Here is a 23,197-nt window from a genome sequence, read left to right on the forward strand (position 1 = left end):
AGTGGTTTGGGGTTTTTTTTCCCTAATTTCTATATAGCAAAACAATGATTTAATATCTTTCATTTGTCAAATTGGAGTCTATATATCTTGTTTGAAAGTTCCATTTCACTGTTGTTTTCTAGCTGAAAACTCAAGTAGGCTCTATAATTTAACTGCCTTTACCAGATGTGTATTATTATGACAGTCTTATTATGGATACAGGAAATGTTTATTCATTGACACAGTGATGCGTTTCAGCTTTGAATCTTCTTAATTATAATTACTCTTTTTCATATAAGAACTTTTTGCTCTAAGTCTGAGAGTCTTAGAAAAAAAGTCCTATAACTGACCTTTCAGCTCAAGGTTCATTAATTTAACATGTTCTAATTTTTATTTTGTTTTTTGAGGTTGACCATCAGTGTTGAGATAAGCTGATTTCAAGCAGGGTCTGCAGAATGGTGCAGTAATCTTGTACTTTCGTGATCTGTAAAAACTGCAGTGTTAACAGCATGCACAAATGTAGTATTTAGATATCTCCTGTTGGATCTCAAGTCTGGTTATTTCTGTGCTGTGTGCAGCACTGCTGCAGATGTAACTTGTGGCACATTGTCTGAGCTACCACAATATACTCATTAAACTGCCTTTCTAAGAAACATACATTAGCTTACATTCTTCTTTTTGATAAAACCTATGGCATCGCTCTGGATCATATGCATGTGTAACAATTTACCTGTGAATTTCCACTGAGATCACATATGCCAAAAACTGTCTATAAACAAATGTGTTTGCAAGATTGTTTTCTATATGTCTAGAAAAATAGCAGTATATCTTCTCTACAGTTGTCACATTGACAGCTTGGAGGAAAACTGCATGAGGGTATAGATTTTTCAATTATTATGTTTTACAGAGATTTATCTCACCAGCTTGCTATCAATACAGCAAATAAAGCATATCCCTATAAACAAAACATTTATATTTTTTAATTCTGTAATAAAAAGCAATTATTTCAGAACAACTTGTGATTAAGATGTCTCATAGTTGTGATCTGAAAACAGTGTTTGAGGAGATAAAACAGACAAAGCCAAGAGAAGGCTTGTTTTTTAGATTCAGATTTATAGCTGCCTTTAAGTGCAATGTGTAAACCAGGATGGCTTTCTTGGAGACCCTGAATGGCACAAATGTTTATAGCTTTTCTACTGAGAAGCAGAAGCTTCAGAAAGATGATAGAGAGCTGTGCAGCTGTTCTTGAGGCAGTGGTTGTGGAGTCCCAGGTTGCTCTTGTAATTTGCCATATTTCAGTGCTTTTACTGGCCAACGATGAGCAGGCATTGGTCTGCCTTTGAGCCAGACATACCTTGTATGTGCCAGATCCAACCAAAGCCCGCTTCAGGACTAGCAACAGTCTTTGACTGTGCCATCTCCTAGAAAGCTGAAAAATGAGATGTTATGCTCTGTCTCCTGAGAGCTCTAACCCACCTCTCTTAGGAGCATATGGTCCTGTTTAGCCTTTTGAAGGTGAATCACAGTACAGAAGCAATGCAAGATTCATGAGGTCAGAGAGTGTTCAATGTTGTATTAGTAAGATTGTATCTCTGAGTGTATTTGGAAGGTGCTGCATGGAGCAGAAATGGTTTGGTATCCAACATTTCATTCTCTCATTACAGGGTTATGTTTGGCAAAAAAAGCCTCCAAAATCAAGTAATTGCATAATGTAGGGCAGGGAGTGGGATCTAGAAATCTCCTGAGGTAGCAAGAATCTGATGACTGGACCAGAGGATCAGTCCCTTGCAGCCTCCATGAGTTAACCATTAATTTCCAGCCAGAGCATATGGATCAAACTGCCTGGTTTGGGTTGGGTTTTTTTGTTTGGTTCAGTTTTTGGGTTGTTTTTTTGTTTGTTTGGTCGGTTGTCTTTTGGTTGTTTTTGAAAAGAGAGCTAAGAGGGTGTCTCATCCAAATCCCTTGTTTTTCTAATAGTTTTCTTCCAAACCAGAATCAAAATGTTCGGAAGTTTGTGAAGCATTCATTTGTTATAATACAGTATTTTCAATCTTCCTTTTATAACAAGCTTATGACTCTTCTTTTGAATGTTGATGATGCTTTCACTAACTTATTTGGAAAGCTACATTAAAAAACCAGAGCATAACACTACTTTGGTCTAACACCAGTTGGATCTGAGTGTCATAATTCCAGATTAATTTTGAAATAAGCATCAAAAGCTGAGAAAGCTTTCATTATCATATGCCTATTATCTGAAGTTTAAAGCACATAAATACATGTACTTTCTCATTATTTTAATTAAATATGGGGTCACCAATTCTGACTTTTTGCATTTGCCATGAATTTGTCAGGTTTTTTATCATCTCTGTCTTTCTGACAGAGTGGAAGGAAGAAGAGACTAGGATTAATTACATCTTTGATATTTAATTTTTTATTTAGTATCTTGGAAATCTGAGGAGCACCAAACGGTAATCAATCAAAATCACTCCCCTCTGTCTATTCCCAGAAGAACCATCATAATAACCAATTAATACAGCCTTAGACTAGACAAAAAGTAATGATTAGCCACTATAAAAATCAATTGAAATGAGTTAAATTCTGGTGTACAAGTGACCAGTTAGTCTTTTTGTAAAGCAGTTGTAGGGCTTGCTTAAAATATGGGGGTACAGCAGAATTTTCACTTTGCTTCAGGCCTGGTTTTGGCCTTGACTAAGGGATAAAGGCTTTTAGACACCTTGGGTTTCATTTTTATATTACTGGTCACGGTCTCTTAACTGATAATGTATCATTTAACCAGAAAAATTGTTTGTGTGCATTGCTTCCCATAATTTTCTATAGTTCCAGTTCTTTGAAGTATTACTGCCCTAGAATCTAGGCACACACAACGACAGAGCATTTTAGAAATATGCGGCGTTATTCTGGTGACACCAGGTGTTGAAAGTAAAAAATGTAATGTATTATGTATTCAGAAGCATGCCTTTATTAATTGATAGTTATTGGGGGTAACCAGTGAGCTAGTGAAGGTTTGTAATTTGACAAGAAGTTGAGATACTGGTTTTAAAACAAATGTTCATGTGTTGAAAGTCAGAAGCGTTTTGTTCACTACCTGTCTTTTTAAGCTATATCAAAAAGACAAAATTGAGTTCTGGTATGGTTGCTCTTCTTCCTTTGTCTGAACTAATACAGTATTTCTTGATTTATAAATAGTGGAACCATAATTATATTATTTAATTTTTCATTAGTTAATACTAGCATCTGGAAGCATTATTATTTGCTTAACGAATGCAGGAGTAAAAATTAATTTAGATTTCAAAATGTCCTTAGATACTGTCTGTCAAATCTGGGACACCTGGTGTTAAGAAGAATAATGTGTTCCTGTATTTGGGGATTGGGGGTTACCAGAGGTTGCTGAGCAGATGGAGTGGAATTGGGAGAGCAGTGACTGGTTTTTCAAGAGGTGAAATGTAACTTTATAGTGCCAAATTGGACTAAGTGCTATTTAGTATTATTTTTTTCATGTTTAATGTTGTATGGATAATGTCAAGCTTTAAAATTTTCAGTTAACAAAATCTGAAGTCCAAAAAATATTATATTTGGTTATTCTGTAAGTCGTCCCTTCATATTTCAGCTTTTCTCTGTGAACTGCATCTGACATGAGGCTGTACAAGTGTTCTAAAACTGCTTCTTGAAACTGCCAGGGCATAGCTGCTATGAGCCAAGACCTTTCAGTGGAAGTAGTCTGTTTTTAAAAGCGTGGTGTTGATGGCTTCTTGGTATTTAGTGAAGCCTCTTCCCATTAGTTGTGACATAAAATTGAATTATAGATGGTGGTGTTAAATATAAATTAGGAGGAAAGTTGGCTTTATATATCAGTTTGTGGTGAGAGGATGTGTCTGGTGAAAATGTCTGTTGATCCCAATGCAAGAAGAAATGTTTACTTAAAAGGAAAAAGAAGTCTTGGGACTTCCTCTTTCTGTCCTACTTATCCTGCACTGAAATGGGAAAAAGTAAAGTATAAGGAAGTGAACTGGAGAATACTACTGAGTATCTGGGATCTATTTAGAAAGGTGGGATCCCAATAAAGTAGGGAAATAAAGCCCGTTGCAGCAGCTATATTGATGGTTTTCTCATTTGTAGAGCAAACCCTAGAAAAGGATTAATAGAGAATTTCCATTGTCATTTCTGCCTCATGTCCCACGGTATACGTGGTGGATACTAGTTTCACTGTCCCTTTTTCACCTTTTCACACACCAAAATCCATCCCCTTTAGTCTGTTCTGTTGACTACTGATGTAGCCACTTTAGCCATGCTCTTTTCACATAGGTTTGTCTCATCTTTGGGGTGCGTGAGGAGCCTCTTTTGGGGAGATATTAAACCTAGTCAAAGGATATGATGATTTATACTTAAGGCTTAATCACCTTTGCTTGGGATCTACACAGCCCTAAATTGGTGACATCTTAAGATCTTGCTGAAGGCATTCAGAACCTTTTATATTGCCTTGTCTGCCCTTCTTGGCTCTTTCCCAACACAAAGACTTGATAGATGTAGCTGGACACTCTCTTAGATAGCTGAATGCCTTAAGGCATGTGAGTTTTCTCTGATCTGCACCCAAAGTAACTTAGAAAACTTAGATCCCTGGAATACTGTTTTTTAGCTCCTCTATATGCTGCCCTGATGCAGGAACATACTGCAGATGGAAACCACTTGGTCTGTAGAAGTAAAATCCTTCACAAAATTCCCTGGCGCTAGAAAACATGAGGCTTTTAGGCACATAGCACCACCTTCAAATCACTAAATACAGGTACCTGTAACTATAGAAAAAAGAAGTAAGAGATGCTTATTTCATATTATTTCAGCTACACAGTTCTTAGGCCATCTGTCTGCAGCATGAACCAGTTCTCAGGATTCATCATGTACAGGTGTGGTAGGCACGCAGCTACTTGCTGTAGCAAGACCACTAATAAATAACATTGGTTCATGCGGAATATGACCAGAAACTTCTGTCTTTGCTTACTACTCCTTACTTTAATACAGACCATTACAATATTCCCTTAACTAACTCCTTATTTGTATACCGTTCTTCCCTATGACTTGATCTGGAAATATTTTCACTGCATATTAAAGTATTTTATCTGAGTCCAAAGCCATTTTTATCTTTGTCAAAGGAGGTTGTTTTAATGACACGGGTCTGGCTTTTTGCATGCGGAACCACATTGCATTATTATTCCCCTGCTCATTTACTTCCAGAACTTGATTCTGTTGTTCTTCCACTGTCAAGTTTGTAACAGAAATTCCTTCTCAAAGGTCACTGAAAAGAAGCTGCACAGCATGTATAAGGCTGTTTTCATTTATATAAATATTTTATTTGTAAATAATTCTATCTTATATAAGCATCTATATAATTCAGATGAATTTTATATAATGTTTTCCTATTACATCCAGACCTGTGATTTAAGATGCCTTTCATTAAGGCTTCCTTCCAGGGATCCTGCATGCCATCATAAAACTAGAGTAACTTTTTTGCAATTGCAAATGTTGTGTCTAAGCAGAGATACGGAATTACTTCCATCTGTGTTTCTGTGAGCCTCTTGTTGGCTCCTGGAGATTTAAGGGCTTGTGTAGCTGGTTTTCCTTGTTCTTCAGTAAATACATACCCATGTTAATTTTGCATCAGATTACTGAACCTGCCTCTGTATCAGAGGCACTCCTTACCTGATATTAAACATTTAATTCAACACATCAATACAGGACACAAACAAACAAATTAGGACATTTTTGTCTTCTTGCTTACCTTTGACTCTACCAGGCTGGGAGGATTTTTGAGATTCTGCTCAGGATGTCTGTCTAATGGATCAGAAAGAAGTTAGTCCAGTGCCTTGCTGAGTACCATTTCAGGCTTTTTTTATAGGCCCCCAAAACAGGTATTTATTTCTTCTCTGTAGAAGAAAGCAGACCAGTAAGTGTTTTTACTTAGAGATAAGGATCCTCTCCCAGCTGATGAAGGAGATGCAGTGTGTTTCAGATTTCATTGCAGGACTTTGCAGTGTTTCTTGGAGAACAAAAATAAAAACCAGGACAGTTGGAATAACTCAGTTTTCTTTTCATGATGATCTGTGACTTTTTATATTTTATATAGTAAACTCAGTATTATTTTCTAAACAGAACTGATATGCCTCAGTTGGGACTGAAGTAATTATATACATCTGTCTGTGGTCCTTTGCAGTTGTGATTCAGTGTGCTGTTTCAGTTTGTTATTTTCCCCCCTTTTGTTATATTAGAAAATAGGAATAGATTTGTTTCTGAGATATGGACTGGATTTCAGTGTTTCACTTGCACTGAGCTGCAAGCTGAAATTCACTTAAAAATTGTCTTATTATTAAATAAAGCTATCTGTGTAGCTTAGCTATGTAAGACATATGCATTTAATTAATTTGGTAAATAAAGTAACTGCATTTAGTGAATTAGAATGGAACAGAATAATTTAGGTTGGAAAAGACCCTTAAGATCATAGAGTCCAACTGTTAACATTGCCAAGTTCCTAAGCACCACATCTGCATGTCCAAGTACCTCCAGGGATGGGGACTCCACCACTTCCCTGGGGAGCCTCCTGAGCTGATTTATTCTGCTACCTGTATGTCACAACAACATTAAAACCCAAACAAAAAACAAAACAAAAAAAAACAACGAAAAAAATCCCCAAACCAACCAACCAACCAAACCCATACCCATACTCTTTCCTCAGAAGGATAATCAGTTTTCTAGCTGTAAAAAAAAACTTCACCCAAATAAATTAAGTGGAATAAAAATATTTTTGTATATTGCAGAAAGAAATCTGTTGGAATTTTCTAATCTTTTTACATTCTCCTCTGTTTGTCCAATGTCTGTCTCCCGACCAGTGGTTTGACTTGCTTCGGAGCTGAAGCACCACATCAGTGAATCTAAGATCCTCCTTTATTGTTGTATGTATACTCCTTTTACTCACCCTTAGTAACCTAAGCTGTGGTCCTCCAAATGTGAAGAAGGGCTTCTTTTTCCACTGCTACCTAATAGCATGTGTATAAATGAAACAGCATTCACATTAATGTATCCTCTAGGGGTATAGATATGCCTTATTATCCACTACTCCTTTGGAGCCTCACAAAATTTGTATGACCCTGGTTGCAAGCAAATGTGTTGGCTGTTACCCCTGTCTGTACCTTCCCTGGTTGAGTATTTAAAATATTGTTTCCATTTAAATCTGGTGGTTCTTCCAGTACAGCTGGTTTTAATCTTCCTCTCTCCTTTTCTGTGGGCCACTAACTTTACAAGCAAAGCATGGCCCTGTGTTGAAAGGCCTTGTGTGTATATGAGGATGCTGTAAATGTGTATAAATTACCTTTTCTTGGCCCTTAAAAGCAGCCTGTAGCTCCCCAAGGAACTGCAGGCTGAAAAAAGCCAGTCTGTTGGGTCTTTCTGTTTTTCCGATGCATCGTTTCTGCCAAGTTGGGCAGAGGTTTGTGTTTCAGTAGCTGGTCTGTGCTGGGGTGGGTTGATGGTTTCTGGAGGAAAAACAGTGCATGGTTACATGACACTGTTCCCAGGTTTATACCTGCATTTTCTGTTTCGTTCATTTAGCAGAGCAGATTTTGTTCCCTGAATGTCTGTGCTTTTGTTTGGTTTTTAGCAAGTTTTGAGGACTGTTTTGCTGCACAGACCCTTCTGCACAGTGCTGCGAGGCTGGGGCACCTCACCTCATCCTAGGGAGCCATCTTGGTGGCCTCCTGGGAGCAGCCTCCTGGACATTCCATCAGGATGTCCAGTTGCCACCTTGCCCTGGCAGTGGCACAACAGGGCCTGAGAGGTGCTGCTGGGTGCTCAGCTGGGGATGCTGGGTCTCACCTGGGCAGAAGGTGTGTCTGGAGCACCTCTGCTATGAGGAGAGGCTGAGGGAGCTGGGGTTGTTCAGCCTGAAGAAAAGATTCTGGGGGGGGAACCTTATAGCTGCTTTCCAGTACTAGAAGGGAACCTATATGAAGGCTGGAGAGGGACTTGTCATAAAGGTGTCCATCACTAAGACAAGGGAAAATGGTTTAAACTGAAGGAGACCAGGTTTAGACTAAATCTTAGGAAGAAGCTCCTCAGAATGAGGGAAGTGAGACTCTGGAACAGACTGCCTAGAGAAGTTGTGGCTGCCCCTTCCCTGGAGGTGTTCAAGGCCAGGTTGGATGAGGGTTTGAGTAACCTGGTCTGGTTGAATCATAGAATCATAGAATTAGCTGGGTTGGAAGGGACCTCAGAGATCATCAAGTCCAACCCTTGATCCACTACTGCTGCAGTTACCAGACCATGGCACTGAGTGCCACATCCAGTCTCCAGGGACGGAGAATCCACTACTTCCCGGGGCAGCCCATTCCTATGTCTGATCACCCTCTCTGTAAAGAAATTCTTTCTAATGTCCCACCTAAACCTCCCCCGGCACAACTTGAGACCGTGCCCCTCTTGTCTTGCTGAGAGTTGCCTGGGAAAAGAGACCAACCCCTCCCTGGCTACCCCCTCCTTTCAAGGAGTTGTAGAGAGTGAAGAGGCTCTCCTCTGAGCCTCCTTTAGGCTGAACAGCCCCAGCTCCCTCAGCCTCTCCTCTGGTTGAGATGATGGTTGAGAGCCATCCCTGCCCATGGCAGGGAGATTGGAGTAGATGAGCTCTTAAGTCTTGAAGTCCCTCCAAACCTAGGGCATTCTGTGAGAGCAGCCCTGTTCTGGCACCTCTGCATTAGCTGGGGCAGAGGCCTAAGATGGCCTCCAGAGCCACCAGCTCGGGCTGGCAGGAGGCTGCTGTGGCTGACTGATGGGATTCTATTTAAGATTCCCATTCCAGGCTCAGTTGCATTACCAAAGGATGAGGGGACAGTGCTGTGCCGTGACCTGGGCACCTCTCCCCTCCTCACAGAGCATCGTTGTGCAGTCATCCCCCGCTTCCCATGTGGATAGGCACGTCACGATCTTGCACAGGCCTCGTCTTTTCTCCTTTCCCCTTCTCTCTCTCACCATCTTTTCAGTGTAGAAAAATACGTTCCCATGCCTAGGTACTCAAAGTGTTTGCCATGTTTTGCAGGCTAGGATGCTCTCCTCGGTCCAAAACAGTGAACTGAGTGCTCCGGGTATTGGCATGTAAATCAGTGTGCTGACCTCGCGGGGAACTCATCCAAGCTGCAGGCTGTGTCCTGAGCTTCAGGATGTCGGTGGTTTGGAACCCCAAGCTATGCTCTGCATGTCAATGATGGAAACCACTTCAAATTCACCGTACTGCCTCAAATGGTGCCGCCAGCAGGGCTGGCATAGCAGAGCTGTCCTATCAAAAGATTGTTTTCTACCTTTCCCTGTAACAGCAATCTGAGGTTTAAGCTTAATGCTCCATTTTTTGGTTTTATTATTTTTTTATTTTCCTTTCGTATAGGTATAACAGTTTGGGCATCAATACCAAAGGTGCAAAAATCATCACTGTAGAATCATAGAATGGTTTGGGTTGAAAGGATCCTTAAAGATCCTGTGGTTCCAACCCTTCTGCATGGGCAGGAACACCTCCCACTAGACCAGGTTGCTTAAAGCCCCATCCAACCTGGCCTTGAACACTTCCAGGGATGGGGCAGCCACAACTTCCCTGGGTAACCTGTGCCAGTGGCTCACCACCCACAAATTAAAGAATTTCTTCCTAATCTCTAACCTAAAGCTACCCTCTTCAAGTTTTAAACCGTTCTCTCTACACACCCATGTAAAAAGCCCTACCCCTGCTTTCTTGTAGGCCCCAGTGAGACATTTCTATGTGTGTCATTTAAATTAGTGGTTGTGTGCTTCAAACAGCATCATAAGGACATGCTGAGTGGGGCTTTGAGAAGCCTTCTAGTCTGCTACCTTTCCCTAAGGCTATAGCACCCATGGTGGTTTGGACAAATACTCATTTTTTTCCAGAGTACTAGTTTTCAAGGCTTCAGCACTGTTGGGTTTTCAGTAAAGATTTTACACCCCATTTGCCACTTGAAAATATGATGCTTGAGGTATTGTCATGGTCTTCCAAAACGTCAGTCTGTTGCGCAGTAGCAACTAAAATGGCTTTGGAGGGAAAGGAGTGTGAACAAAACAGGACATGTGATTTATATCTCTGTATAAATCCATTTATACAGGTTTATCCATTCTCAAACACTTCTGTGTTTGTTGCCCTATCTCAAAATACTATAGGAGATTCAGAAAAGTTAGAGGAGGGAAAAAATAATCACAGGTAAGGAGTGGTTTCCATTTGTTTAAATACATATGGACTTGTCAGCCTAGAAGAGAACAAGAGCTGAAAAAGTCTCTGGTGGCACAGAGGAGGTGCCCAGAGACCTCTGACTTGGAGGAAGAGCCATCAGATGGAGCAAGCAGGTGGCAAGGCAAAAACCCAAAGCAATTTACCTACACCAAACCAAGGCATGGGTTTGCCTGCCGTGGGCTGCTGCCACTGCTGCCTGTTCACAGCAGTGGTTGTGTGAGCTCACGTAGAGGAAAAGGCCTTTTTGTACCACAGCACTCATCACCTCTGGCACAGGAAGGCTCTGGAGCTGTTTGAATTACATTGCTTTCACCTGGCCTCGTTCTTGCTGAGAGATCTGCTGTGACCACCCTCAGACAAGGGACATTGGCTCTCTGGCCTTTCTGTGGTGACTTCCTAGGGTTGTTCTTATGCCCTGTCTGGTCTTATGATGAAAAAGCCACTCCTCTTTGGGTTAATGATTCCATCCAGAAATTCCAGCCAGCTGTATGATCATGTATATGCAGAGCCAGTTGTCTCCTTTATAAGTTAAGTCTGTGCCTCGAATAAAACAGTCTTGGACTCAGTGCTGTGCTTTATTTCTGTTTTTGTAGTCTGAAACTTTTGGAACTGTGGTAGCAAGAACCTGATCTAATACCCTGTCTGAGGCTCATACAATAATAAATATTATTAACATTAGGACAAAACAGTTAATGTTTAATAATACTGATGTAATATTCTTTTGAGGATACAATTTTTCTCCTGACTTAATTTGTCCACATCCATTGACTTTCTGTTTTCTTCATCCTCTCAGTCTTGGCAGTCCCCTCCTGTCTCTGCACTGTGGGCAAATTAAGCCTTAATCAGACTAACACTGATGTGTCCTCCATGTTTCTGCATCACATCCCCAGCATCTTTTTTGTATGTGGTGGTTTTATCTGATTAGTCACTTGGAGGCCTCTTGTAGCTGCTCCTAAAAGTCACCCTGGGAATGAAACTCGTTCTGGAATTAACCTAATGAGATTCCTCTACGCAGTAGAGTTGAAACTGATCTGAAATGGTTTCAGACAGAGAAAAGGCAAATGTTTGCTGTGATGCCGTGTGAGCAGCCCTGTGATGGATGGTTGTTGGCAGGGAAGGAGAAGGCATCCTCCCTCTGCCTCCTGGTGATAAAAACACCTCTAGGATACTCCAGCTTAAGCACAGGCGTATTTGTTGGTTTTGAGATGTAAAGTATGCAAAAGTGTAAATAAAATGATCAGTGGAATAGATTAAATGGTGTTTCAGGTAGTAGTGCCCAACATGGCACTGGTTACTCTTAATACTCTTGTTTGTTTTCACAAACCAGCAGCTCACCCTTTCTCAGCGGACAACTGCTGCGAGGGGACCGTAACCTCTTGATTTCAAACGAGCCATCGTTTCGCTGGTGCCTCTGTGGTTAATGTAAGAAAGGTGTCTTGCCACAAACTTTTTCCGAGGTATTCAGCAAGGTTGGAAAAGGGTCGGCCCAGGCAGGAAGCCCTTGTCTGTGCTATAAAGAAAATAGCAAGCAACAAAATGAAAGCATCAAAGGACCAACAGGATGCGGTCCCAGGAGTCCTCTCTGGCATGTTAGTCCTTCTTGAAAGTTAGCATTGAGTGAAGAGTGACCTTAAAACTTGCTTCATTCACACAGCCTGGGCTCAAGTTTAAAGTTCAAGGCATTTTGTTTTTTCACCTGTTTCCTACAGTTTTAAGAAACTTCAGAAGAATTAATGTGTAACTATATCTGGTCACCGAGCCAACACTGAGGATTTTTCTCAAGGGAAAATAATGTTACTGTATGGAAAGAGAGAAATGGATATTTTCTGAGTTGGGAGAAAAAGTTTCAACAAAATAAACCCAAAACCCCTGCTACTGCAATTGCAAACAGCCTTGGAGCCAGCATAGTGCACACGCATTATTTCTAATTTTATTTCAAAATAAGCCAGTAGCATCCAATAATTGTACCATACCAAAAGGATATGGACTTTTTTTGTTTGTTTTGTGTAGACTTAATCTGTGTAGAAGCTGCTGCTGCTTGGGAAGTGAAGTCTTGTTTGGGGCACAACCTAGGAGCCAAGAGCCTGGTTGCAGCAGTTCAGCTTCATCTGCAGGTGTGTGCTGACTGAGCCAGCAACCGGTCCTGTGGCTGCCCATCCCTCTCTCACTGTGCTGGACCTGCTGGGCTCCAAGAAGGAAAAACTGACCCAAAATCCTGTTGGTAAGCAAGGGCAGACATGGATATGGTTGATGCAGCCCTCCCACCACTAATGCCAAGTGGCAGCCCGGGATGCTGGCCAGCACCAGTTATGAGCAGCTTTTATTTTCACTCAACAGCATTTCCTACCTGCACCATCCTAGTGGAATAGTTATTTTTCTGATCTTTGCATCTCATCTAACAGAGCAACTAGGAATTGATCCCATGAGTGGTTTGGTGGGTCGTCTTTTGTAGCTACAAGAAATAGTTTGAAGCAGTGACATCCAAGTTTTGCTCACATTTCCCCTTATTAATTTTTAATAATTCTTCCATGAATATTTCATGAAAGTACTTTTCTGAATGGGTTTGTTTTGTCCTGGCACCTAAGAGGGTCTGGGGCTGGGTTTTTGGTTTGGGTTTTTTTGTTTTTTGTTTTTTTGGTTTCTGCTCGGTTTTCTTTTCCTCTTAGGTGGCTTAGTGTAGGTAACAAATGTCAAACTGGATTAAGTGAGAAAAGGCAACTCCTTGTTGATGATTCAGCAAAGGAATGCTGTCTATAACTCTTTTCAGCTGCTTAGTGAAGTCTTTGAAATGACCCTCAAATAAATGTCTGCTCTTTACTCTCCTGCCACAAGGTGGCCAAAAACGCGAGTGCTGGGAATGATGCTAATGGGTCTCACAGCCTTTCAGCAGCGCAACATGTGGCACACGGGGAACCAGATTTATGGCACCGAAAATTGAATGCATCTTATTTATAAGGAGCAACATTCAGAAAATGGTTTTTACTGAGTTTATTTCAATCAGTTTTCAGCCGGGGTTCTCTGGACTTGGCTTTGTGGTTTCTCTTTAATAGAAAGAGAAGTTGCTGCACCCTGCCCATCCTGTGTGAGAGACAGGGATGTTATGGATCACAGTGGGGTGTGATAGGGTGCAAAGCCACATCTCTACCAGCACGGCAGCCTCACGGCTTGTGGAATCACAAACTGTGGTTGAAACTTCAGATTCCCAGTCCCTCTCCACTTACACTGCCTGCTGAACCCATCTACTCGAATGCTAAATCAAAAACACTTGTCCAAACCTGGCTTAGTAAGGTTTGTTGTGGTTGAATTTTTGTAGGACCTGCACTGGGATGCTGGGTGTGTTTCTTTAAATCAATGTTAATATTTCTGAGTAGCTGGCTGCTGTGCCATCAGAAACACACACTTTGTTTTCACCATTTTCAGGAGGGGTAACACTCTTCTCTGCAAACTTTTTGGATGCTTATCTCCAGCTGTACAGTAGGGATAGAGCTTTTGTTTGATGGAAATGGAGCGTATCTTTTTCTTACAGATGCACCACTCGCTATTGAGCTTTTTGTGTGCTTTTTAGGTTTCCCTTTTTATTTTTTAACTTATTAATTCTGACAAGTAACCTCTTGGTTGTGAACAATTTAATTCACAATTCATTTTTCTGATTCAAAGTGAACACGAGTGCCCTAATCCCCTAATGGGAATTAATTGCATGTTTCAGTGCTTAACTCTGATCCTTTCTCAATCCCCACTGGGACAAGTTTCTTCCTGAAGGATCTATGTTTGTTATTCAAAACACAATCTGAAAAGTAATGATTTTTCTTATAAAAGGGAGTCAGACTGACTGAATATTAATGTTCTTCTTATTGTGAGGGAATGAGCTGCATCCAAAACAACATTGTCTATGTCATGAAAGATAAATTATGCTGAAGTGTATCTTGTACTGGGGGAAAAAATCAGCATAGTCTTTTTTCCTAAAGTGTGTGCCAGTAAGTAAAGGCACACAAAAAGATTTATTTTTTTTTGAAAACTCTATTCTGTTACAGAGACTTTTGTATTTTAAAGGACACTGCTCTTGGCCAGCAATGTACCTTTTGGAATAACCTACCTGATCTAACAGTTCACTAAGAGTAAATAGCAGAAAAATAATAGATTTTTGTACTTCCAGTCTGCTTTTTCAAGATTTTTCAAACTTGAAATACATTGCTTAATGACCCTCTTTCCTGAAGGAGTTGCTGGTGCTCCTCTGATGCTGGGTGTCTGGCCCAGACAAGTTGGATGCAGGTGAGGCAGCCTCTGCCCTGTCGGTGACCAAGGGCAAAATGTGGGAAACCATCAGACAGTGCAAGAACTGCTTCTGCCCTACAGAAATGAAGGGGGGGCAACAGGGCATAGTGTGAAAAATAATCCAGGAACAATTAAGGTGCTTTTTCTTCTTTTCTCCCTGCCTTTCAGTAAAGCCAGCCTTTTATCCCATTTAAACCAATTTTGAGTGGTTTATGCTCACAGATAAAACTAGTGTTGAGGGTCTGTTTTCAGGAGGGGGCTATCAAGTGTGCAGATTGGCTACTTCAGGTGGCTTAGCACTTCAGGGTATCTGGGGAAGAAGGGACAAGGGCTGAAATAGTGCCTCTCTCGCCCAGCCCCAAGGGAAATAAATGGAGTGTGGAGCTCCCTCAGGCAGGAAGGGTGAAGGTGCTTATGAAGCCATCACCAGTTCTGCAGATGAGGTTTGCCATCCAAGATTTATCAGTGAGGATTCTTTGCCTGAAAGGAGGAGGACAGACATGTCCTTGGGCTGCCAGTGGCAACTTTCAGACAGCACCTGCTTGCCTGCAGTGTGGTTGCCACAGGCCACCCCTGCTTCTCTCCCCAGAGCCACAGCTTGCTCTGCAGTGTTTGTCAGTCAGCAATGGGAATTCAGTGCTGGGATGACTGAAAATCCTTAAGCACATCTGTGAAGTGACTCGTCACCAGGTTTAACTTGCCCTGCTGCCACGCCAACATCTCACTGTACCTGTAAGGTCTGGTGCTAAAGTCTTCTCGTGCCTCTTTGTGACAGACAGGTCACACTTCTCTCACCAAGACTCTTCTGGTCATCTTGGTGGTGTCCCAGTGTGTGCACAGTTAGGTTGCTGCAGCTACGACCATTGAGAAGCTTGCTTTTCAGCTTGCTCTTCTGTTTTTTTAATTTTATTTTATTTTACTAAGACTTGTATTCCTGTTTGAATAAATACCTTTGAATGTGAGCAACTACAATGCAACATGACCTGAAATTTCAATGTGCTACTTTGCTTTCAGCTGACTAATGCCACTGTGCTTTGTTTCACCATGAAACAAGAAGACACACAAACTTCCCAACTGCAACCAGGCTCTTCTATTCCTGAATAGAAAGTTATTTCCTAAATACCAAATGCTGCAGTAATGAAAGGAGTAATGCTGGGCAGATGAGGGAGGGCAGGGAGTGCTTCTCCAGGCCATACTGGACCACACCCCCAGGCAGCTGCATGGGGTGTCCCAGGCTGTGTGTGACCACGTCCATCAATTCAGGCTTTAAAAAAAGCACCCCACCTCCAGCAAGGGAAGACAAACTAAATGTGCCTTTGCACCTGAAAATTGTAGTAGCTGGGCTTGAGTTGGGCTATTAAACCATAAATGCAGTGGAGCAGCACAGAAAGGGGTCCAAGTTTCTAAGCTGAACCATGATTTTTTTTCAATTTCTTTTTTTTCCCCATAAAGGAGATGCTATGTGGAGCATGTTTCTATCACAGGGATGGCTCCCTGGCTTGCTTTTGGGATGTTACTGAGTATGGCATCACAGTTAGGAGCAGCACGGCTCTCATGATGGTGAGAAGGAAAAAAAAAAGAAAGAGGTTTAGTGCTTTTCCCAATTAATTGGCTGATGTTGGGGATTCCTTAGAGAAGCCACGAGGCACAATTTGGGTGCAGCACAGAACTGCAAGGGTGACTTTCTCCTGTTTTGCACCGTTATGCTTTTTGATAGGGAAGTTTAAAGAGATATTTGAATTTAGGATTGTATTGAAGCGATGTCCTGGTTTGGGCCAGGATAAAGGTGATTTTCTGTTCTGTATTTTTGCTTTCAGCTCAGCCTCTTGTAAGTAGCTGCACTTGCTGAAATTAACAGCAAGTTTCTCAGTCAGTGTCTATTCTAGGACTGATAACACTCGATTTTTATAGTTACTGCTAGAGACTGGTGTGCAGAACCAAGGACACTGCTCAGCTCTGAGCAACATTTTACCCTCCAAGAGGAATAAAGAAGTCCCACCTGCAGCCCTCCTTTGGGAAGGACTGGACAAGATAGATGCCAGAATTGACCAAACAGAGTATTCCATCCCATACACGTCATGCTCAGTATAAATTTGAGGGATCATGAGGGTCAAGCCAGCTTCCAGCTTGCTTCGTGCCCTTCCTGCCTTTCCTGCTTCCTTTTCTTCACCCGTTCCCTGTTTCCTTCGGGGTTCTGGGAGGATTCTGTCTGTTCCTCTGCCTGTGCTCATGATCCCTGCCAGCCCATATCTGTGTGTTCCTGCCTCCAGCTCCCGACTGCTGCCGACTCCAGGAGTCCAGCCTGGACTTTCCCAGGGCTGCCCTGCAGCCTCGGTGGTGACGTGAGAGTTACTGAGGGAGAGGGGAGAAGGAACGTGGTTTCCATTTTCCTGTATATTTGTATATATTTAGTAATTTTTCCTTTTTATCATTACTGTTTCATTAAAGTTGTGTAGTTTAGTTTCCAACCCATAAGTCTCTCTCCCTTATTCTCTCTCATTTCTTTATCAGGGAGGAGAGAGGGATTAATAGAGAGCATCTGTCACTCGGTGTTAAACCCTGACAAACAAGGTGTAGGACTATGAGACCACTTCTGCACGTGCCCCAAGGTCCTGAGCATGTGACAGGTCTTGGAGGGGCTGTGGTTCTCCAGAGCTTTGCCCAGAGCAGCCACGCCAGTAACGTTTGCCTTTGTCTCTCAGGTGCTTTTGCAGGTAGGATGGCCCGTGTCTTCGTCTACGGGACGCTGAAGAAGGGTCAGCCCAACTACAAGCACATGATCAACACAGCCAAGGGGCTAGCGAAATTCCAAGGAAGGGGCCGCACCGTGGAGAAGTACCCGCTGGTGATCGCAGGAAAATACAACATTCCCTACATGCTGAACATCCCGGGGACAGGGCACCACGTTGCTGGGGAGATTTACTCAGTTGATGAGCAGATGCTGCAGTTCCTGGATGAGTTTGAAGGCATCCCAGACATGTACCAGCGCACCCTGATGAGAATCGAGGTGGTGGAGTGGGAAGAGAAGGGCGGGGCGGGCGAGGGGGTCCTGGAGTGCTTCGTGTACAGCACGAGGACGTACCCACCCGAGTGGGTCGGCCTCCCCTACCATGACAGTTACGACTCCTCGGGGAAACACGGCCTCTCCTACGTCCGACGTGAAAGCCGGGATTAGAAACGGGAGGCGACGTGGCCCGGCCCGGCCGAAGACGCAGTAGTAAGCATGCACCGATCAGTAACGCTTCCAGGAAAGCTGTAATACCCTTTCCATTAAAAGAAAAAAGAAAAAAAAAAGAAAAAAGAAAAAAAAGCAGGATCTCTTGTAACCTTCCCAACCCAAAAAGCCTTGGCGCTACTGTTGGAAGTCTCGTAGGCACAGAGATGGGGACTCATCCCTGGCCAGTCAGCATCCTCCTCACCCTCGCTAACCTGCCACGAGTCACTGGGGTTGCATGAGGCTGTGCATATCTGTTTTGGGGTCCAGTTATTCTTCTCCACCCCTAAACCCCCACCACCTCACCCCTCTCTGCCTCAGCCCATGACCGAGGTCAGTGAAAGGAAGAGGAACAGACTAATTATTATTTTTTTACCTGAACTGGCGAAATTTTTGTGTAGTTCTCCAAGGTGGGTGGAATAACGATGTTACTATCAGCTACTAAAACTGATTTTAAAAAATCTGGAAAGTAAAGCACAACTCAGCATTTAATATTGACTTCTAATGGCGTTTAGTAGGTTACCAAATGTAAAGAGGGAGAGATGACCGTGTAGCTGCTTTGCACTTCAAGACAAATTCGAAACTGCGGGAGAAACAGAGAAAATTTAAAGACTTTTCTTGCTCTGTCTTGCAGTGTTTTTCTGAACTGGAAAAGAGTTATCCTTAAAACATGCTCAGTTTCATAAGGTACTGTGAAGAAATATTAAGAGAATTACATTTAATATAATACCTTTAATTTAGCATTCTAAGCACTTTAGGTACTGTTTCAGTCCACCAGGTGACTGTGGGACTGGGGGGTAAGAGCGGGGGGGTATTGGGGACCAGGAAGATGAAAGCTGATTGCATCTGCCCACCATGCTACAGCAGCTGCAGCTGTTGTGAGCACTTAGCAGCAAGGTGACTTTTAGCCAAGTGCTTTAATGCAGAACTTGCAACCATATGCAAGCTGAATTTCTTATCGGGAGAAAGACTGGATATTAAAAAAAAAAAAATATCCAGAGGACCTTAGTGTGTTACTGCAACATTAAACTGAGAGGGGGGGGAGAAAAAAGAAAGATGTAGAGAAGATCATTGTGCCCCTGACCCAACCAACTGTGCTGGTTTCTGTACAATCTGGGAAAATCGTGGCTTCCTGTCTGTTACACTACTGTGCTTTATATTTTCTTTCAAATGCAGTGTTTCGTACGTATAGATTGTACAGTGTACAAAGCTGCCAAAGGGATGTGAGCAGGGTGTGTATGTCATGCAGTGAGCCAAAGTACAATTAAATGTACTAAGGATACCATTAAGAACAATATTGTACTTCAGCTTCATTGCCAGTTGCCCTCTGATGGCAGAGGAGATCTGGGATAGGGAATGAGCCCAGGGATCCGAAGAAGGGATCAGCCTAAACTTACCAGTAACAGGCACTGCATCTCATTTAGAAGAGAGAAAACTTGTCTTGCTGCAGTAGAGGAATTAAGAACTTAATTTTAAAACAGAATAGTCGAATCAAGTCTCTTTACTATATCTTTTTTTTTTTTTTTTTTTTTTTTTTAGTTTAGGGCAACCTGCAGAAGATGAACTGTGCTCCTTTCAGAAGGGACAAAATGGCATTAAGTTTTTATAGAAAGGTATGCAGGTGTCTGCCTCAGTTTCTCCAAATCCAAAAGCATTAATTTTCCTGGAGGGCAGGTACTACCCAAACACTCTCCTTACTCATCTTGATGAGTAAGGACTAATGAACAAAACTAATGAACAAAACAGATCCTTGTACTCTGTTATTGCATCTTGGCTGTGAGATTTAGCTGGCAGCTTCTCAGTAGCACAAAAAAATGCCTCTTCAATCAAAGTTTCAAGCAGAATGAACCTTTCTGGTTGAGTGTGAGTCACCAGCCTTGTTACAGACTGTTTTCATCCTTCACCTTCTGGTAAGGAGCCCAGGGGCCTCTGGCCAGAGGGTTTTTTTCTGGGAAGTAGAATGACTGCACATCCGAGGCAAGCAAATGAGAACAGGCCCCCTCCTCTCCCGGGCAGTGGTAAAAGCACAGCAGAAAGGTGACTTCAGCTGTGTTTCAGCAGGCTCTGCACCCACCTGCAACCTTCAAGGTCTGTGCTGTATGCAGCCCCAGATTTGTGTCTCTGCAAGATGCTTTGATTTAGTAGTTAAGGTGGTGCAGGACTGATGGTTGGACTTGATGATCTTAAAGGTCTTTTCCAACCATGATGATTCTCTGATTCTGTGACTTGGAGCTATGTGGGGATAAAACCTAACAGGATTTGGTAACCAGATATGTAAGCAGTGAGACTGAAGGTCAGAGTAGCCCAGTGTGCTGGCCCAGCAGGGGAGGCCAAGGCAGGAGTGTGGGGACAGCAGTGATGCTTGCAAGGTGCAGGGACAGCAGAAGTATCACTGTATCTGGTGAGCTGCAGCTGCAGGCTCACTGAGCTAGAGCAACGGGTGGAAGAAAGAGCCTCTGATATTCACACACCAACATTTTGAACCCAGTCACCTTCTAGTTCCCACAGTTTTGTGGGAAAAGAAAAATAAAATACATCCTCTTACCTGTTATGCCCAAGTCACCAGTCCTCTCTCTTCTGCTCAAGTCTCTTAAATCTTCCTCCTCTTCAGGCCCTCTCTGGTTTCCCAGAGGATACAGAGCTCTTCCCACAGGACAAAGCTCTGTATTAGGAACAGTCCCAGTTGTTCAGCCAGTCTGTAGCAAGAGCCTCTGCACAACAAAAGCTCAGACACTTGGGTCTCCCTTTCCCGTAAGAGTTCAGGAGGAGGCTTGGCCTGAGGGACAGCAAGTGCTTCCAGGAATACCTTGGAGCAGCTAAGGGGATTCAAGGACAGAGGCAGCTCCTAACTTGCACCCAGCAATCAACTGAAAGAAGATAAAAGTTTGGGGAGGGAGGGAATTTGGGTATGGAGTCTTACCAAAAGAAGAAAATTCCCTTGCAACTGTAAAATAAAATAGAGGGGGGACGTCTGCGTCAGCAAAATAAAGCAGCTAAGATGTAATTTAAATCTGGTCTGTACAAAATGTTGCTACAAACCTGGTCAGAATTTAAACCATGGGCAGTTCTTCTTCAGTGCTTACACAGAGCATAGAAAAACTGCTCAGTTCACCACTCAGTGCTTAATTTTCCACCCTTACCAACCACTGTACGATTTGGCTGGGCCTCAAACCAGTGATACTGCCACAAAGAAGATGAATTGGATTCAGGCTTTTGTTATGTTTTCCTTTTTCTTAAAAAAAAAAAAGAGGCTTTTCCTGTTTTAAAGCAGAAATAGTATTTTATTGATTTTACTTGATCCTGAAAAAATCAAAGAAATACAAAGGTTATGTACAAGTATTTCTGGAAGTAAAAACGTGGGATCTGTTGCCAAGGTTTAACATCTGTGTTTGCTGTCTTAACCACTGATACAATAAATATGACTCTAAAATCCTGCACATAAGACTGTCCATCTTTTGTGTTGAATTGCCTTAATCATACTTTACGGATGCAAGTAATAAAGGCTTAGCTAATTCAGCAGTGTGGAGGAAACCTTTCATTCCAGTTCCACCAGCAGATCTCCTTCTCCAACAGTATCACCAGCTTTGCAGTGCACAGCTTTCACCTACAGTGGAGAAACAGAAATAATTTCAAGTCCTCCTCAACAGCATGGTTAAATAAATGGTTTGGCTGCACAGGGTAAATGGTGACTGCACAACGTGGTGATGGGCACAGGGATCATGGGCACAGAAGGGTTGGAAGGGCTCAAGGCTGACAGCTCAAGCTGTGATGTTGAGTCCAGCTGAGGCCTGAGATCTCTGAGGATGGAGACTCCACCACCTCCTGGCAGCCAAATCACGTCCAACGTATTTAAGCACCTGAAGTTTTAGGCACTCTTAAGTTTTCTCATGACTGAGGGGCTTGAAGACCTATATGTCAGATGGAGATGGCACTTCTTAAAATTAAAAAGCAACCTTTCTTCCATCCCTTTGGACTGCTGTTTATTTACTACTAAAAATTTAAATCTTTTAGAGGACAGAATGACTCTCCAACACTCCCCCTTGGATGTTTCAGTGAAATGTTCCAGTATTTTCTGTATTACAGATTTTAAGTGTAACTGAATTTTGGGATTTCAGCCATGAAGCGGGTTGCCCTCAATCCCCAGATGGGTGGAATAGATTTATTCAACTCTAAATTGGGATCCTTTAATATAACTGAACTTGGCAAAGGTCTACCACTATCAAATAAATGCATCTACATCTGTAGATGAATTATATGTTTATGTGCAGATTCCTGAATTTTAAACCACAAAGCATCTTACACTAGTCCCTCCTTTCCTCTACAAAAGGCTGTAATACGTTTGACTTCCCTTTCAGCACATGGAGCTCCAGAAAATACCTGAAGATGCATCCTACACCTTTTTGCTTGCAATATGAATTCCAAGCTCACCCGGACTTGCCCAAATCCTTGTCAAAGCCCCGTTCAGCAGTTACCTTGGTTCAGGCATCCAAACATCACCCTGAAGGAAACCTGCAGCACACCCAAAATACCGGGCTGCTATGGCTGCACATTTGCCCACCTGAGAGAGTCTCTAATTTGAGAGTCTAAAGCCAGGTGAGGTGTAGGTGTATCTGTGTAGCAAAAGCAGATGCACAGCAGGGCTCAAGAAAAGGAGCTGAACACTCTGCACCCACAAAGACACCGCAAGATATACCAGAAAGGGCTTTGTTTCTAAATCAATTGCTAAGCAGCCTCCCAGATTCCCGACTCTCAGTCTTTTAAGAGATGAAAGCAGTGCAGAAAATACTTTTTTGTTGTTTTTTTTTTCTACAAAGGCCAGGCTCAGCAAACACTGTAGCTGACCAGTGTTTCAAACTCCCCAGGGAGTTCTGACGTGCCGCGGGGCCAGCTCCCGGTTCTGACCCAGGCGCAGCTGTCCCTCGGAGACGGGAGCCACGCCAGTTTCTCTCCATCTTTCCCTCATTTTTCAACCACCTGTGGCTGGAGTAAACTCAAAAGCAGATGAAAAACAAGCTACTTCTTTCTCACAGTCACAAACAGGAAGGATGGGGTTCGGTGCAGAAAAGGAATTCAGCAGGGAATGAAAATGGGAACGTCTTCCAGCTGAAGACAAACGCACTGAGTTTCAAAACAGGGTTTCAAAGCATCAGAACGTGGACTGACAGAGAGCCAGTGCCAAACATCCCATTCCTGCAGGGCAGCCAAGTTATTTCAGCACTCAGAGCCACGACTTTGCACTGCAGAACGGGATGAATTCTGTTTAGCAGCTTCATTTCCACACAGCCCCATTTTTCCTGAAAGAACCAAATAGTTTGCTTATGATTAAAATGGGAGATGCCAAGTGGAAAGGTGCACGCTGGCCCCACTGCGTGGCCTGCATGCCATTCAAATCCCACTTGGAAGGATTAATTAAAGGTGAGTTTTATGTAGCACCTGTACAGTGAGTGAGA

General features: G+C 42.6%; 2 protein-coding genes across 5 annotated transcripts in view; one reads left to right on the top strand and one right to left on the bottom strand.

The window, feature by feature from the left end:
* Nucleotides 1-21,184, top strand: part of GGACT (gamma-glutamylamine cyclotransferase) — a 29,614-nt gene extending 8,430 nt beyond the window's left edge. For 3 of the 4 annotated variants that reach the window (XM_030446366.1, XM_030446347.1, XM_030446338.1), the window contains exon 2: nucleotides 17,236-21,184. In XM_030446366.1, coding sequence (XP_030302226.1) covers nucleotides 17,253-17,708 — 456 coding nt within the window. In that variant the 5' untranslated portion in view covers nucleotides 17,236-17,252 and the 3' untranslated portion in view covers nucleotides 17,709-21,184. Of the gene's footprint in view, nucleotides 1-12,342; nucleotides 12,483-17,235 lie in introns of those variants that run through there. The other variant, XM_030446357.1, reaches the window with a different exon arrangement.
* The window catches only part of PCCA (propionyl-CoA carboxylase subunit alpha), a 276,373-nt gene continuing 274,183 nt past the window's right edge, over nucleotides 21,008-23,197 (bottom strand). The window contains exon 24 of the mRNA XM_030446329.1: nucleotides 21,008-21,351. Coding sequence (XP_030302189.1) covers nucleotides 21,283-21,351 — 69 coding nt within the window. The 3' untranslated portion in view covers nucleotides 21,008-21,282. The remainder of the gene's footprint in view (nucleotides 21,352-23,197) is intronic.

This window comes from Calypte anna, chromosome 1 (assembly GCF_003957555.1).
Source record: "Calypte anna isolate BGI_N300 chromosome 1, bCalAnn1_v1.p, whole genome shotgun sequence".
Classification (NCBI taxonomy): Eukaryota; Metazoa; Chordata; class Aves; order Apodiformes; family Trochilidae; genus Calypte; species Calypte anna.